The sequence below is a fragment of the Euwallacea similis genome, chromosome 30 (assembly GCF_039881205.1).
Source record: "Euwallacea similis isolate ESF13 chromosome 30, ESF131.1, whole genome shotgun sequence".
Classification (NCBI taxonomy): domain Eukaryota; kingdom Metazoa; phylum Arthropoda; class Insecta; order Coleoptera; family Curculionidae; genus Euwallacea; species Euwallacea similis.
Genome location: NC_089638.1, coordinates 534,466 through 551,807, shown reverse-complemented (window position 1 = coordinate 551,807; position 17,342 = coordinate 534,466). Strand labels below are relative to the sequence as shown.

At 33.2% G+C, this 17,342-nt stretch overlaps 6 protein-coding genes across 7 annotated transcripts in view; 2 read left to right on the top strand and 4 right to left on the bottom strand.

Moving 5' to 3' along the window:
- Positions 1 to 17,342, bottom strand: part of LOC136417880 (erlin-1-like) — a 121,035-nt gene that overhangs the window by 7,499 nt on the left and 96,194 nt on the right. The window lies entirely within an intron of this gene.
- LOC136417886 (cytidine deaminase-like) overlaps positions 1 to 17,342 on the top strand; it is a 74,457-nt gene that overhangs the window by 52,561 nt on the left and 4,554 nt on the right. The gene's annotated exons all lie outside the window — the stretch shown is intronic.
- LOC136417861 (dyslexia-associated protein KIAA0319) lies at positions 1,570 to 8,870 on the bottom strand. The gene is made up of 15 exons (XM_066403708.1): positions 8,683 to 8,870; positions 8,464 to 8,634; positions 7,989 to 8,228; positions 7,733 to 7,936; positions 7,509 to 7,681; positions 6,635 to 6,817; positions 6,371 to 6,584; positions 6,141 to 6,311; positions 5,498 to 5,674; positions 4,872 to 5,001; positions 4,303 to 4,535; positions 3,606 to 4,021; positions 2,921 to 3,172; positions 2,386 to 2,599; positions 1,570 to 2,335 (listed from the first exon to the last, which is right to left on the bottom strand). The coding sequence occupies exons 2-15, from the start codon at positions 8,621 to 8,623 to the stop codon at positions 2,181 to 2,183; spliced, it is 2,922 nt and encodes a 973-aa protein (XP_066259805.1). The 5' UTR covers positions 8,624 to 8,634; positions 8,683 to 8,870; the 3' UTR covers positions 1,570 to 2,180.
- Positions 9,250 to 10,854, bottom strand: LOC136417780 (uncharacterized). Of its 2 annotated transcripts, none has more exons than XM_066403585.1 (3): positions 10,831 to 10,854; positions 9,930 to 10,200; positions 9,250 to 9,871 (listed from the first exon to the last, which is right to left on the bottom strand). In XM_066403585.1, the coding sequence occupies exons 2-3, from the start codon at positions 10,192 to 10,194 to the stop codon at positions 9,483 to 9,485; spliced, it is 654 nt and encodes a 217-aa protein (XP_066259682.1). In that variant the 5' UTR covers positions 10,195 to 10,200; positions 10,831 to 10,854; the 3' UTR covers positions 9,250 to 9,482. The 2 variants fall into 2 exon arrangements, with proteins under 2 accessions (XP_066259682.1, XP_066259681.1); XM_066403584.1 differs by lacking the exon at positions 10,831 to 10,854 and adding an exon at positions 10,363 to 10,499.
- Positions 11,277 to 12,313, top strand: LOC136417782 (cytidine deaminase-like). Its single transcript, XM_066403588.1, has 3 exons — positions 11,277 to 11,410; positions 11,764 to 11,932; positions 11,992 to 12,313. The coding sequence occupies exons 1-3, from the start codon at positions 11,353 to 11,355 to the stop codon at positions 12,224 to 12,226; spliced, it is 462 nt and encodes a 153-aa protein (XP_066259685.1). The 5' UTR covers positions 11,277 to 11,352; the 3' UTR covers positions 12,227 to 12,313.
- On the bottom strand, positions 12,252 to 13,385 carry LOC136417781 (AN1-type zinc finger protein 2A-like). The gene has a single exon (XM_066403587.1). It carries the CDS (start codon positions 13,136 to 13,138, stop codon positions 12,491 to 12,493), a length of 648 nt encoding a protein of 215 aa, XP_066259684.1. The 5' UTR covers positions 13,139 to 13,385; the 3' UTR covers positions 12,252 to 12,490.

The following is a 17,342-nucleotide window of genomic DNA, read 5'->3' as shown; positions in this document are numbered from 1 at the left end:
TATTAAATTAGACAATAATTGTTTTAGCAAATGCACATTGCCAAAAAATATTAATTTTGGTAATCGCTCATAAGCGGTGCTTCGTAATGCCATCAGAACTCAACTATTATCACGTTCCACGTCCTCAACCAGTCCCATTGAAAATTTTACTCTATGTATTGTTTCTCTAATGGCGTATTCGGGCATCCGCACCAGCGCGCATCCGGAGCAGCAATATGGCGAATTTTTTAACTATCCTTGTTTTGTTATAACATATGCGAACATGTTAGACAGACGCAGATAGCAGTTGGCTACCATATTACTGCACTCAGTGCGTACTTTTTGTATGCGCGAATTCGCCACAAGGTTTTATTGCGCAAACTTGAAAGCTCTGTTTTTTGTTCACATATTCAAGGAAAATTGTAAGTAAAACATTCCCATATATTTTAACGAGAACTGTAAATGGTTTACTTTAGGAAGACTTAGTCAGTTTTTGATTTTACGTTGAAATGTTAGGGAAAATTAAACCAGGAATCTAGTCATATAGCTAATGTTGTATTTTAGTTTTCGACTGTGTTTTTCAAGAAAAACTTTCAATTTGAAATCTTTAGGGTTAGTCACGGCTATATTGTATGATTAGAATTATATATTTTCTTGTTGTTGCATTCACTTACCACATAATTCGTCTCAATTGTGTTACAAAATGTTATAACATAATCGAAATGACTTCGTTAAAGGTTTCTTCGAGATTTACGTAATTCATTGTTTACTTAAAGAGGGCACGTGCAAATGAGCTATCTACTACTGATAATTATGATGAGCATTGAGATATTTATGGTATAAAGTGAAAACAGGGATATTGGAACTAAATCATTGTGTCTGATTCGAAGAAAATTGCTCTATTTTAACGATATGCAGCATATGGGACTGATGGGAGCTTTGGATTCCGATACTCCCTTTAACAAAATTAATTTTAATTGATTAAAAACTATTAAAACATTGCTGTATATACGTATTTACGGTTATAACGTGTGTAAGTGTATAGGGAATGTCTTTTTAACCTCAGAAACACGCATCATATTAATCAGTGGTAAAAAGTTAGAAATTATTGAAACGTATATAATAATTATTCGAATCTGTGGATGATCTATAAGTTGTACTTTTTTTTTACGTGTAATTCGGTACTATTTCTATAATTAATTATAGCTATGGGCTAAAATTTATTATCATTTACCACTTAAGGAAAGTTACGAAATTAGGATTTAAGATGAATTATTTAAAAAAAGCAATGTGATGATAGGTTTAGTTTTGTATTCCTTTTAGTGTAATAGCGATAAAGACAATATTCCAGAACAAAAACTTATTTTGTAGTTCCATAGATGCACTTTTATTATATGGAAATTCACTTACCTTGGATGAAAGTAAATTTTAAAATGGGCATACCTAATTGTATTTTTTTTTTGTATCGATCTGTATGCTTAGATCTGTTAATCATAATTTATAAACGAATATTTGCCAAATAAATACCTTTATGATGTTAAAAAATATGTGTAATGTTCTTCCCCAGATTTAAATAAGACAATGCCAGCATAATTATACCAACATTTTTATTTGGCAAATTAGGTGATTTATAAAGATAGTAATATAAACAATGATTCTAAGTACACGACATTTACAACTCGATCTTTCGACTATACGAATAAATATTATGTATTTAAAAATTATAAGTAAAATGCAATACTGCGCTAAGTAGAACTTAGTGTAAATCACGAAATAAAATAGGAATGTTTATAACACTAATTACAAAAGACGTCCATTAAAGCTTACATAGACATAGGGAACATTTTAACAGCTCGTGCTGCGACTAGAAAACATGGTAAAAGAAAGGAAAGCACCCTGTACACGTACCAACGACTAGTCTACGACCACATTATAAAACTTGTTACACTACACCAAGTGGCACGAAGAAATATTTTCAAAAATTTTAAATAAAATTTATTATTTCGGGAGTGAAGAGCAAACGAATCTTATCAAGTTATGATTTAATTCACTCGTTCAATAACGATGTCTCCTTCGAAACCTGTTTAAGATTCAAAAACCTTAATAAATCCTTCCCTCATCCTAAACAATTTAGAGTCAAAATGGACTTTTTAAATTTAATTTAGTATCACAAAAATACTGTGTGAGTACATGGTTTTCTCCTACGTTTTTACCCTTCTGCCAGCCTTTCCAAAGCCATTTCTACTAGGTTTATGGCCGTTTCTACTATCGGAAAATCTCGGCGGTTTGGAACGTGTCTCAAAAACCACGTCGGAATCTGTGTCACTGTCCGACAAGTTCCCTTTTCTGGAAGAGACTAAAATTCCTTTTTTTAACTGGATCTAATTAACATTGTTACATACTTACAAGGCGGCAAATCATCGGTATTTTCGAGTAGTTTGTAATTAGTCGGTTTGCTAAGGTCGTGTCTACTATGACACCATCTGTAGCAAATGTACATCAACGCCCAACTAAAGCCTAAGAAAGTGAGCACCCCACATATCAAACCTAGAACTACATAGAGCACGCTCCAACTGCAATCCGAATCTTCTCCAGGTTCCAAATAAACTTTAAACATATCCTGAAAAATCATCGTTTTAGTCTAGACTTTAAAAATTATACTTAATTAAAATAACTACATACACACACATTTGTAGTTATAAATGTCTAAATTATTAATTAGCATATTTTCGAGGTTACTTAAATGTCACCTTTTATGTGCATAACTGTGTATTTAGTTTATTTATCGACCGGTTAGGGTATTTTTAGCCGGATTATATGATGACATTTGCTCTTCCTCATTCGGCGTACGTAGTTAGTGGCGTATGCGTATTTATTAGCTGCGGTTAGCTTCTTTAGTCCCAATGTAGAGAAGGAAATCTAGGATATGCTGAATACTTACATGCATCCAAAACACTTCACACGTGCACTCTCTGGTGACTTCATTACACACACCATGTCCGGAACAGTTATTCTGGCAAATTGCCGTTTGAAGCTTCGCCACAGAAAATCCTAGTAAACTGGCGTCAACTTGTAGCTTTTGCCTTAAATGGCTAACGACTTCGTTGGCTCCAACTGGTAAACTATTCGCTCCTTCCAAGTAAAAAGTTAACTTCACTTTTCCGGAACCGGATTCGGATTGAACGTCTCTCATCTGTTTAAATATTTTGATATAACAATTTAGAATGAACTCAATTTAGAAAATAATTAAGGTTTTTACTTTAACGAGAAAAAGATTAAAATCTGATTCCACTATAAATAAAACCACGTTGAAGCAGAGTATAATGTGATAACAGGACCCCAAAAAACGAAACATCTAACAACACGTTTGCGTCATTTTATTATTCTTTGAAAATCTTTTCAAATAAAGTCGGAATAAAAAACAAATATATTATCGAAATTATGCATTCGCACAATTGCCATAATTTAAACTTTGTATTTTACTATGTATTTTGCAGACAGTAAAGTTTTCGACATTCGTCAATAATCACCCTCGGATTTGGGGTAATTAAGAACAACTTAACGTGAATAATATTGAATTAAGATATATGGCAAGTAACTATACACTAAAATAACTTTCAACTTACTTGCAAAGTTGATCCTTCATTGACCAACAGCGCTAATTTGGCCTTCAAAGTATTAAATTGCGCCTCCGTCACAAACTTGGCATCCACGTCTACTGTTAATTCAACCAAAAAAAATAGTTTTGGGTCATTTTTAATCACTACCGTTACTGTATCAGTGTCTGACAAGCCCTGCTCATCGTATACCGTTAAGTTGAAAATGTAAATCCCCACTGTGACATCAGTAAGTATAAGAACAGGCAAATGATCGGTGTTTTCAACGATTTTGCCTATAGCTAGTGACTTATCGTCTCTTACCCACTGCCACCTAACGATTTCCCAATCGTCTTTCGATTCAGAGCCGTTTATTATTAAACCGTTGATTGGTAATTCTAAGATCAAATCGGGTCCGGCATCAGCTGTAGGTTTCTGGTTTTTATCTGCAGGAAAGAAATAAAATTATTCTTCATGAAAGCCATAAACTTTTTGTGTCTTGCACTAGAATTCCTATAAAAGGCCCAATTCGCTGTGCCACCCAGCAGCGTCACCCGGTCGCTTTTATCAGCGAGATTCGTTTTACTGCTACCGGGTAACAACACTCGATCGCACGACAAAGTCGGTAATCTGTAAAGGCTCTTAAACAAAAAAGAACATACTCATTATGAGTGTGGTAAAGCAACTTTATCACACGATATAGGAAAATTAGTTTTTTACTACTCACTCTGATTCACGATAATATAAGTGACGTCGCTGGCTAAATTGTTGTTATCATCGGTGACACTCAACTTGATGCTATATTCGCCCTTAGTCAAACCCGTGACGTTAGTTTTGCTAGCGTTGACACATTCAAATGTGACAGTTGATGGTCCTTCCACCTGCTCCCACTTATAGGTGACTATGCCATTGTCGTCGGTACTATTAGACCCGTCTACGATAGCCCACGTTTGCGGTAAACTAACAGATAACGCACACTTAACATACACGCAAAAAGATCAATTCGTGGACGGTTACATTAATACCACATACAATTAATTACAACAAAATCTAAATGAACAACGTCTCATACATCATAATATAAAGATTTGTTAAACAATTTGAGTTGACGTAATTTTAACTTTTTTAAATGTATGTTGTACAGTTAATATGAAATATGTTTCAATCAATTGTGATAATTTCAGATCATTACATTGGACTACAGATATCTATATGAGAAAAATCCTTTTAATATAATAACTTTAAAAATAAAATATTCCGAGTCCGAACCTTTTATCAAGAGAATACGCCTGTTACCTGATGGTTACATTTTCCCCTGCTTCAGCAACGGGCGGCTTGTTGGTGGGCGGTTTAACAAAAACGTGTACTTGAGCGGTGCTAGACTGGTTGGTACTATCAGTTACTTTCAGAGTGAATGTGTAAACTCCTAAAATAATTTTCAAACAACTTGATAATGTAGGATTAAACGGCATACATAGAGTTGAAAATTTATGAATTATGAAAGGCAAATAGTGACTTTAGCGTCAAATAAACTGCTCGCCAAACGAAGGGTATCAAACGAATTTTAATACCAAATTTGCAACTCGAAATCTATAAAACGATTCACTTGATTTATTAAAATCTAAAATCAATATTTAGATATTCTTCTTATCATTGTTTACTAAATATTCTCAAAATCACCTAATTCTACATGTGGATTATCACGAATGCTCCTCGATTTACTTTAGATCAGTGAACAAATTATTTAAAGTTTTTGAAAACATCAAACCATGAAATTATATTATAATATGAATTGATAGCAGTAATTTTCTTGCCCTTTGTACGTTGCATCAAGGACCTCTATAAGCAATCTAATGGGTCAATCTTCACTCACATATTGTTTCTTCAAAAATATTACAACTTTTTTCTATTAATATGTTTACCTTCCTGTAAATTGGATAGTTGCAAATAAGGTGTCCTCGTGTTCTGCATATCGACTGTCTTTTGTGCATCGTCCGCCGATTTAGTCCACTCCCATGTCGTTATTGCGTGATCGTCGGTGCTCAAACTTCCATTTAATGTTATGTTGTTATGAGGCAAGTAAATAATCTTGTCTTCTCCTGTATAAAATAACAAAAATGAAAATTATTTACTTTTCAGTGCCTCTTATAATTCTTGGGAACATGCGCACAAGTTTTCCTTAAAATAAACTTAAAACCTTAAAAATCTCCATATGAAAAAAAAACATCACCAACTACCAATCACCAAACCACTAATGGTGTATTTGGGCACCAGTACTAGTGCACCATATGATTGCCCTTTTTCACTTTCGTTGTTTTATTATAACGTAAAATAACATATTAGATAGAGGTAGATAGCATTCAGCGGCTATATTGGTACTCTCAGTACACAGTTTTTGAATGTCCTAATTGGCCATAAGTAACAGATTTCTCTCACAAATAATTTATGTAAGAAATTCTATGGTCAATTTTAGTCTAAATTTAAAGAAATCAGTGCAAAGAGGGTTAACTCACTAACAAAACAACTTTGGTTTTTATGTGCTTTAAAAAGTTTTGTGTGTTTTACCAGCATTAGCCTCTGGTGGATAATCCGTAACAGCCAAAACCGTTATATTGGCGGTACTAATACTTGACGCTTTATCAGTGTCAGTTACTGTTAACTTAAAAGAATAGTTTCCGGGTTTGGTCAAGTCGTTCAGTTGCAAAGTGGGGCTGTCCTTCAGTTCCGGTTCATAACCTGTTAAAAATTCATTAAAAATAGGCTATTTAAGAAAAAGTAAAACGAAAAAAACCAACCCAATGGCCCTTGCTGTAATTCCCAATGCCAAGAAATAATGCCATCATCATCGGTGGACGATGAGGCGTCCAATACTGCAGCGGAATTTGGCTGCTTAATTGTCTGATTAGCGGGTGTAATAACGATGGTCGGAGGGGTATTTATTCGTGCCTCTGGCAGGACTGTCACGTTTACGAAAGTATCTCCATAGGAGGAGGAAGAAGAAACACTAACCTAATATACTAAAAAATAACAAATACTTTTCTAGAAGAACGTAAACATACCTTAAACTCATAAGTGCCTTCGGATAATTTTTCCAAATGCAATTGATTATCATTTTGATGCTTAACTGCAGTGCCGCCTTCAGGTTGTCGTAAAGATATCCACTCATACTGATATTTGTCCTTTGGGTCTTCCTCTGGCAATGTCTGAGCCACTATTGTTACCTCATCCTTTGGTAGTTTCACCTAAGTATAAATAATGGTTTAGTAAACTGAATTGATAAATAAAACATATTTTAAAATTTACAAAATGAGATATTTATAAATGGAGCAAGAAAAAATGTGAAATTTTGAGCATAAATCAGAAGGGTCTATTGAACTTATCCATAGGTGTGAAAAGTGAGTAATCATATCATACAGCATGTTCCAAAAAAAATGCAAATGTTTATTTAAGGAAACATTGAAATAACGTAAACAGGACTGGTCCTTAGTAGTAAAACAATATTCTAAATTAGATAAGAATATTAATGATATTACCAGTAATTAAAGAATCCAAAAAAAAATCTTAATTTGAAATATTGTCTCTTTGAAAGGAAACATTTTGCAGTTCTATATTTATGCAAACTTGTTATTCAAAGAATTGTACTGTCAAAAATATGCAACTAATATTGAAGTATTTTGTACAGTATTTCCAGAGGTAATTAAACATTTGCTTTAATAATTTTTGGACACATTTGATTATTGCAAATCACTTTTAACACTGACGACTTTTAAGACTGACAAATAGATGAATAAATTCCTAATAAACCCTTTTTATTAAAACTTAAGAGCACATTTCATCTGTCTTGGGTCAATTTATAAATATGTTGATTTAAAAATCATAGAAAAACATCATTGTTCTACCATTTATTATCACATTCTAGGGTTAATTTAATACCTGTTTAGACTCTGCCATAACTGTCAAATGCTTCTTAGTCACTGGGGCAGACTTATTCGCAAAATCCAGAATTTTCTCAGTAATGCTATTTGGTAAAGCAATGTTTTTGAAATCAGTACTTAAGCATAAACCTTCAACTTGACGCTCATAGCCTTGCTTGCATTCGCATATACCTTAAGAAATCTTACTAGAATATCATCACAAATATAAACTTGAAAACTTACCACTTCTTGACCTCTCAAATTTTTGTGTGCAAATTTCATTTGGTGATTGGCAGGAATTATCAAGTCCTACTTCACAGGATTCTCCATAAACATCTCCATCATCAAAAACAATATCCTTTTCTAAGTTTTTATAAGACTCCTCAAACCGCCCTCTATCATTTAATATATTGTATATTTGGCGATCCAATTGTGAATCAGAAAATTCTGCAACATTTAAATTAATATGCTCTCATACATAATTTTAAATGCTAACTACCTTGAGGAGCCAAGACTTCCTCCCAAGATTCGTCATCTGTGGGTTTAACCAAAACCATAGACACACGGTCTGCTGTTTGGGGATTCATATTCATGGCAGGTGTACATAGTTCGTTACTGTTGCAGGCCACATGATAGCATTTATCCTCATGCATAAAGGCTACATTGCAAGACATCTTGAGGCAGCATTTGCGAATGCATGGCTCTATGGTGCTTGTTTTAGGTATTTCTTCATATGCACCTGGGTTTAAGAAATTCAACATGTTGTTAAAAGATTAAAATTTAAAATACAATTTTTGGAATTGCCAGATAAAAATAAAGGAACCTACACCTATTAAGGGGTAACTAGTAAGGTAAGACATTGGGTCTTACATTGGGTGAGCCACAATAGACCTCAAGTCATAATGGAACACTCTTGTCTGCTCATCTAATACATAAGAATACAACACAATCCTTCTTTGAAGCCTAAAACTTACCTGCTGACACATTCCCCCTCGGAATGTATCCCTTAAAAACTTTCTCGTAGAGCCTGGGACATTCTGTTTTAAAAGAATTAGATGGGTATTGAAGGGATTCATGTATATAATAGGTTAACAGAACTACGATTAGTACGGAGAACACGTTTGAGATCTCCATTGCGATTAATCCTAAAATTATTAATTAACCTTCACATTAAACAAACTTGATGAAATTACCTGTACGTTTTAAATTCGACTTTCACCAACTACCAAAGTCTTAAAAACACTATTGTCATTGCAAATGTGCGGTTGTACGATAAGGCCCCCAAATGTGGGTGAATAAGATAAGATTGCTGAATTTTATTTACCTTATTTAATTCATTTATAGTTCTTTTAATTTTAAATTATGAGCTCAGATAAATATTAATACAAATACAGGAAAAAAATGATAATAGTTAAAGTCAATTGTCAGGTTGACATTGATCATACCACTTTGTTGACTACGGTCGAAAAAATCATAATTGACAGTTCTATATTTGGCTTTACGTTGGTGGTATTTTTTAAATCTAAATCAACAAGAAATCAAAATTAACAAATAAAATTAATAAAACCAGACCTTGCTTGATTTTAACTTATATTACCCTGTATAGAAGGATCAAATATTAATTAATCCATTAATACATCAAATACACATTTAAGAAAAAATCAGAATCTATTCTTCACTTAGTTTTGAGGTGACTATATTGAATACCTACATATTAAATATTATTATTCTTTTACATATAGGTCAAAAAATCCTTACAGTATCCTCAACTATTGTTTTTAAATTATGGAAAACATCTGTAATTTCCAGAAAATGTGAATCACCTGATTCTTCTACAATCCATACCATTGTTACAAATAGAATTATTCTTCCATATATCAACTGTCTTTATAAGTTCTGTTATGTAGCATTTCCAATGACTCTTTTACCTGCTCCAAACAAAAGCATTGCTTTAAAGCTGAATTTGCAAATCATATTTAAACACTTTTCAAATTTAAAGGGTCAAATCAGTATGTTCGCTTAATTCTGCTACTCTATTGGACAATTTAAAATTTTCATTTGACAAATAATGAATTGCATTTTTTTGCCTTGCATTGATCACCTTTAATTCATTATAGGATTTTTTCAAATCCTCAAATTTTTGAGACAAAATCTGATAAGGTGTTTCGCTAACATTTGAAGATTGGTTTCCACAGTTTTTATGTAAAATGTTTTCTTCTAAGACATTTTGCTTTGTAATACTATTTCTCAGTAAAGCTACTGGATTTGAGTTATCCAACAATCTGTTAACTACCTCTTTTCTTTTCCTTTCCTCAATTCTTTTTGCTTTTACAAGTTTAACCTTCGGAGGATCTAAATTTGGCAAATTCAATGTTGGAATGGCTAAAAGATAAAACCTAATGTACAAACCATATCAAATAAATCATGTCACTATAATTACCATCTTTCTTAAGTCTTTTTGGCAAAATCCCCTTAATACGCGCCTCAATTTCATCTTCAAATTGGTCAGTATGAAAATGCTTACTACATACTTTCTTACTACCACGATCAGTCTCCAAATTCTTGGGTCTATAACACAGTCTCAGCCACTGATGTCTTAATGAGGGATTCTTAGGAAATGAAAAAAACCGAAGTATATATCCCATTTTCCTAGCTACATTGGCTTTACTTTCGCAACCCATTACACTGCAAAAAGTTCCTGGCATATTGACCTGAAATGCATTTATATATTAGTAAAATTGACGACTCCTAACATAAAATAAACCAATAATCTATACAGGATGTTTGTAAATTACTGAGCCAAATAAAATGGATGATAGATCATCAAATATGCTCAGTTTGTCTGAAAGGCAGCTATTTCAATTTTGGCTCACCCAAATGAAACAAGTACTTGAACGAGAGGGGTGATTAAATATTTAAATAGAACCAATGAATAACCTGATTATTCATATCATACTTAAAAAAACTATGCTGAATATAAGGAGTTTGAGTAATTAATCGTCTATTAATGAATATTGTCAAAAAATCAACACTTTCACACTACAAGAAAAAATGAGCTCAAGCTACAAATTAATTATAAACGCAAACAATAAATAGAAACAAAACAGACCTCAACCTCAAAACTCAAATTGGGGAAGTTTTAGTACTGCAAACCGCAAAAAAGAGACTGGCAATAGTGTATTGCGTCCAGAAAAAAATAATTTAGGTTAATTTGAAGAAGAGTTATTTCTGGTTATATTGGTGACTGTAGATTGACCGTAACTATAATGTTATAAACTTAATACACAGGGTGATTCGTTAATAATAGGAAATCTGAAATTTAAAAGCTGAAGATACTACACCTTAAAGCATCACGCACCCTTACACGCGATGTCTTCGTCGTTTTCCAATATTCACAACGTTTGTGACATTATGCGTCACGTCCCGAGAAAGAGAAGTTCATAATGTTATGGTGGACCGATAAGGTATCGACAATTGAAAGGAACCCATAAAATTAGGGTTTTCGATAAGATACGCCTTGAAACAGCCTTAAATTGCTGGACTTCGTGTTACAGAGGTCTTGGCGGCTCTGTCCCATCTATTGGAGTGGCCAGCAAGAACATCAAGCCGTGAATTATCTTCGCTATCTTAACATTACCTATATTTATGGGTTATACAGATTATTACGACCATTTTTTTTTTATAATGAAGGACATAACCTCTTTGTTAACTGTTAATCTGATGGATTAAAAAACTGGTATATTATCACCATTCTACTTTTTGCGAGATTAAATTAGCTGTAGTAAGTACCTAGTTATTACATCTCTGATCTTATCTTTTTAAATCGTTATTGCATCTCAGTAGTGTGCAACCTCACGCGAATAATGTCTAGCAACAACTGTTTAAATTACACAAATGATGTCAAGAAATTGAAATTGCTAGGCAAGTACAATACATAATATAACCCGAAGTTCTTTATCACCTCGTAGAATACATTCAAGAAAAATTACATTATATACTTTATTAAATAGGTACCACTGTGCTGTGACCTACATATTTTTACATTTCGCAGCGGAGGTTAAACCATTTTATATAGCTTAAGCCTTGTTTTATTAGCACAAAATAAAATAGCTTCAAGTAGGCACGTACTGGGTAGTACAAAACGGTAAAATCAGAAGTTCATTCTCCTTTGAATCTCCTACATATTTCTTAAAAACAATCTCAAGTGCAACCTTGATCTATTTGGCCACTTAATATGATAAAACCACTGGCAGAAAATATAATAAAATTTTTAGACGAGGCTGTTCAAAATCTTATTCGAGAAGCCACGGAAGCCCGGGAAAATGCCTATTGCCCTTATAGCAAATTTAAAGTTGGTTGTGCAGTTTTGTGTGAAGACGGAACCATCTTTGCTGGATGCAATATAGAAAATGCTTCCTTCATCGTAGGAGTTTGCGCTGAAAAGTATAGAAAAATAACTTGCTCCATATCTAATCTGGAATATAAATATTCTTTTTTCTTAGATGCGCGTACAGTAAAGCAATCAGCTGTGGCAAACTGAAATTTAAAGCAGTGGCAGTAGTTGCTTATCAAAAAAACTCCTTTGCTACTCCATGTGGAGCCTGCAGACAATTCATAAGTGAATTTGGAGATGTGGACGTTTACATTTCCAAGCCTGGTCATGATGAGGTTTTGGTGTTGGACTTGAAGAAATTGCTACCTTATAAATTTGAGACAGTAAATCACACATTTACTTAAGGAAGGCAGTAAATAAATGGACAAGTTATTTGTAACAATAATTTGTACTTCAACGCTTAATATGTATAATAAAATGCACTAAAAACACTATTTTTTATTTGAAGTATTATTCACAGTAATAAAACTTGGCCATAGAAGCTAAAAAGAGATGTGAAACTACACCTTAAAACGAAATTAATAAATAATTAACATCTAATAAAAAGCAGTTTGTTTAGAGATTTAAATGCCCTTTCAATAATAATTAACCTTCCTTTAGAATAACTTCTATGAAACATTACACCTATCTCCTCGAGTGCTTCTTGAAGCAGTAGTGACTTGCTCAGCTTGCAGTTGCCTAGCTAAAGTAAAATCCATTTCCTCCTGTGTTTTCCTATTTGTAGGTGCACTATCTTGCATTGATAATGCTAAAGCTCTGGCTAAAGCTTCGTCTTCACTCATATTCTGTTGGTCAATATTTGAAACACTTCTCTGAGCCTCAAATATCCACCTCCGTTTCACCCCCCTGCCTTGGCACTCATGATCAGTAGTGTGCCGATGCTTAAGACAAAAATTTAAGGTACACTCGTTGCAAATAACTGGAATGACTTCCCTTGTTTTACATTTCTTATAAGAACACTTGTTGGCAAACACTTTTCTTCGAGATTTAGCAGGATCACTCTGGCAATCAGAATCAATATGATTTCCCACCACATAGTCGGGATGTAGTCCTTTTTGCACTGGTATTGGAACGTTGCACAAAGGGCACACAGGCACTTGGTTGTCTTTTTGGTAGGCATTCTGGCAGTTATGGTTGGTATATCGGAAGTGCTCATCACAAAAGAGGTGCTTGCAAGCGTCGCACTTAATGGGCAGAAAATCCAATTTGTTACAATCGCGTTTTGAGCAATGTTGTCCAATGTGAGGCAACTCCATTTCTCTGGTTGCTAAAAATATTCTGTAGTCTGAGTGTAAATCAACAAAGAATCTGCTGGTGAAGTACAATGGAACTGGCGTGTTTAAAAAATGTATTAATCTTATATTGTGATGGGTAATTGTCTAGATTGTTCTGGTAAATGCGTTATTGCTAGCGTGATCAGCAGTTTTAACTAAAATTTTGAACTTGTATTTAGTATAATGACGAAGACAACTAAAAAATAATTGAAAGATAATAACTTTCTCCAAGAAATGACAAAATGACAGATGACGTTAGTTTACAGTTGGCACGTAATTGACATAAGGTATTTTCGGAGGCACAAAACTCGTCTATGAATCGTACACCAGTGTGATAAGGATTTTCGGTAGAGATGGTCGATTTTGATTCGATTTATAATCGGATATAAATAATAAAATATTGTAATTTTTACTGAAGCCGTTTCTAAAATATTTTACCATTCTAACACTTCTTATAATCAAATGAATAAGGATTAATCTGTTGAAAACTTACCATATGAATGCACGGCAACTTTTATTTGGGGCATCTGCATATTAATACATTTTAAATATAAATATTTATTATACAGGGTCCTGCAATAGTGCGTCAAGCTTCCTTAGTCTCTACAGGAATTAGTTAACAATTTTTTTCTTTTGCAGAATTACACAACACATAACGGCGTATTTACAGAAATTATTTTCTAATGTACAGAGTGACCCCAAAAAGTGTGACGACATACAACTTCGTTATTTTAAATGGAACCCTCCAATTTTTTTGCCATTTTCGGATTTCTCGTTAAATTTTAAAGTCAGTTTATGTGAGGTATACCATCTTTAAAATTTACCGTTTCCGAGTTATTTGTAAAAATTTGAAAAATTTGACAACTGCAAGGTTCCACAGAAATCGGTATTGTGCGCTAACCGCTGTGAATGTCGGAATCAATTTTCTGGAGCTTAAAGAGGACCTATTAAGGTAAGTTTTGACGTATTTTGATTTTTTAAAAATCCTCTACAACCACTGAAATAGGTCTCCGAAGTTGTATGACTTCTAACCTCAATAACTTGCTTATTTCAAATAGAATGCTTCAGTTTTCTCGATGGCATTGTGTTCAGAATTCAAAAATCTACAACTTTTGTTAACATTGCCCTATGCTTAAAACCAGCCATTTCGGAGTTCTCGAAAATTGCCCCTTTTTGACCTCTAAGTGTTTTGATAGTCATAACTCCTAAGATCTTCTCTAGCTGATGAAGTATGCTTATCACAATTTGCAGTTTATGGTTGTTTTTTTTTTATTGTTTATTCACGCCTTTGTCACAATTACACCTGCAGTGCTCCAAAACGTGGATAGATCCTTTCATGTTAGAATCAACAAATGTCTTGAACAAGGTGGAAAACGTTTTGAATATCTTTTAAGATGAAATTGTTAGGCTAATAATTGTGAAGTTATGTACTTTAATTTAATGTGAATGTAAAATTAGTTAGCAGTAGTAGTCATTAGTAATAGTAATTATTTTTTTATTTTTGAATTTAAAAAGTTGATAGGAGAGAGAGAAAAATTAGAGATCTTAGGAATTATGACTATCAAAATACTTAGAGGTCAAAAAGGGGCAATTTTCGAGAACTCCGAAATGGCTGGTTTTAGGGATAGGGCAATGTTAACAAAAATTGTAGATTTTTGAATTCTGAACACAATGCCATCGAGAAAACTGAAGCATTCTATTTGAAATAAGCAAGTTATTGAGGTTAGAAGTCATGCAACTTCGGAGGCCTATTTCAGTGGTTGTAGAGGATTTTTAAATAATAAAAATACGTCAAAACTTACCTTAATAGGTCCTCTTTAAGCTTCAGAAAATTGATTCCGACATTCACAGCGGTTAGCGCACAATACCGATTTCTGTGGAACCTTGCAGTTGTCAAATTTTTCAAATTTTTACAAATAACTCGGAAACGGTAAATTTTAAAGATTCACATAAACTCCTCCTCACATAAACTGACTTTAAAATTTAACGAGAAATCCGAAAATGGCAAAAAAATTGGCGGGTTCCATTTAAAATAACGAAGTTGTATGTCGTCACACTTTTTGGGGTCACTCTGTACATGAGAAAATAATTTCTGGAAATACGCTTTTATGTGTTGTGTAATTCTGCAAAAGAAAAAAATTGTTAATTTTATTCTTATAGAGGCTAAGGAAGCCTGACGCACTATTGCAGGACCCTGTATAGTGCGTTCATAAAGTATTGAATAAATTGTATCAAATTCTAGTATCTAATTTTTCTCAAAAATATTTGGCTCTTCTTAATAAATAATGTTTTTTTAAGTTAAGGTTTATATGTAAATTAAAATTATACAAGGCGGTCCAAAAACTACACGTAATATCATTTTTGATTTTTTAAATGGCAATAGCATCTTTTTTATTTCGAATTATAAGCAGAGATCGAATTTAATGTAGTATGTAAAAATGGTTCGTAGGACTTCCTTCACAGAATTACCTACTCGCCGCAAGCAGATAATAATATTAACGGTACTTCGTCTAAAAACAAAATGAAGGCTTGCTGTACTTCGTTGTACCACTCTGTATACATAAAAATTTTATCATTTTATTGAGTTTCCTTCTTTATAGTATGGGTATGGAGAGCAATTTAGGAAGGAAAGTACGTCAATAACCTTATGAAATATTTAATTTATATTAGTTTTTCTATTGAGGCTGAACAATTACAATACAAACTCAAAAATAATTACGATTTTTAAACATCTACTCACTTCAAGACTCTCAGAAATCAATTTAGTTGATGGTACCGCAAAATTAGTTGGCGTTTCTAAGTGCTATTTTTTTCAGAGGCAAATTAGCCATATCAGAGCAATAATAATCAAACTGCTATCAATGGATAAAGTAGCCACAACTTACATTACTGCACAATACAAAAGACTATCATAATGTAACACACAATTGCAAACAGCGTGTAGTAAAGTGTCGTTTTCCACACTAGCACAGGAGCAGTAGTAGACGCTATTAAGATATTCTAAGTCATTAACTAAGTTGTTTCTTGCACTCATGAAAAATATTTTTTGGTTACTCAGTGCACATTAATCAACGCACATTACACTCTACTTTTACTAACGGGTACGTGCCTTGTGAATTAGGCTGTTAAAAAGTGCAACCCACAAACAATAATAATTAATTAATTGGTAATTATACGCTGATAATTAACGATACCCCCAATTTTAAAGATTTAAATATTTTTCGTTCACATTCTACTCAATTAAGTCGATATGAAATTCCGGAAACATTTACGTTTTCCTAAAGGGAAAACAAAACGGAAACCATAAAATGATACCGCAACTTTTGCCATATAAACCTAATCAATTGTCAAGTAGGAAGGAACTTCCGCATTTTTACTGAAGAAAACGAGAACTGATTTAGAATGCGTCGGTGAACGTGCCGGTGACAAAGATTTCCCATTGATTATTGATTTCACTTTCCTTTAACCGCAATTTATGCGAAATGCATTTTTCAACCACTGCGACTATTCAATTATTTAACCGATGATGAATAATTAACAGTCGGATGAACCTCGAAATAAGTGATGAAAACGAGAGTCGCGTAATCGATGAATCAGATAGTAAATTCGTATGAGAAATGTAAAATATAATAAAATAAAGGAAGATTTAATTACTAAAAAAAAATCATAGAGAGACTCACGGCTTAAATGATGCAGTCGATATTAAGGGAAACTAATTTGTCTCACAAGGAGAATATTTATTTTAAAAAAGGACATAATAAAATTGATTTAATATGAGTGTTGTAAGAACATATAACTTAATATTTTGCCTCAGATGTGCCACATTTAAGGACCGATTTTTTTAAAATGAAAAGATGTCTAATTTTAATGTCACAGCATAAATGATGCAAAACGCAAAATTACACAATTAACAAAGGTACCAAACTCCTATAAATTAATATGGCACTGCTAATACTTGGCCAGTCTCCTTTGTTATCAGTGACAGCTTCTAGGCGTCTAGGCATTGGTTTAACCAACTTTCTTGAGTTTTCTGGGGTAATGGTGCTCCAAGCATCGGTAATCTTTTTTTTTTATTTCATTTTTGTTAAATATTGGTTCATTGTGCACTTTATTTTGTTAATTCTAACCACAAATTTTCAACTACAGTGAAATCTGGCCGCCGGACTGGTGTTTTACTGATATTTTG

Bases quoted from the DNA above. Each gene is read 5' to 3' on its own strand.
- LOC136417861 (XM_066403708.1), bottom strand. From the start codon at position 8,623: ATGGAGATCTCAAACGTGTTCTCCGTACTAATCGTAGTTCTGTTAACC. The intron at 4,536-4,871 runs GTAACAGGCGTA...GTTATCTGTTAG, and splicing joins GGGGAAAATGTAACCATCAG to TTTACCGCAAACGTGGGCTA. The intron at 3,173-3,605 runs GTAAGTTGAAAG...ATATTTAAACAG, and splicing joins ATGAAGGATCAACTTTGCAA to ATGAGAGACGTTCAATCCGA.
- LOC136417780 (XM_066403585.1), bottom strand. From the start codon at position 10,194: ATGCCAGGAACTTTTTGCAGTGTAATGGGTTGCGAAAGTAAAGCCAAT. The intron at 9,872-9,929 runs GTAATTATAGTG...TTTATCTTTTAG, and splicing joins AAAAAGACTTAAGAAAGATG to CCATTCCAACATTGAATTTG.
- LOC136417782 (XM_066403588.1), top strand. From the start codon at position 11,353: ATGTCTAGCAACAACTGTTTAAATTACACAAATGATGTCAAGAAATTG. The intron at 11,411-11,763 runs GCAAGTACAATA...TAAAATTTTTAG, and splicing joins CAAGAAATTGAAATTGCTAG to ACGAGGCTGTTCAAAATCTT. The intron at 11,933-11,991 runs GTATAGAAAAAT...CTTTTTTCTTAG, and splicing joins GTAGGAGTTTGCGCTGAAAA to ATGCGCGTACAGTAAAGCAA.
- LOC136417781 (XM_066403587.1), bottom strand. From the start codon at position 13,138: ATGGAGTTGCCTCACATTGGACAACATTGCTCAAAACGCGATTGTAAC.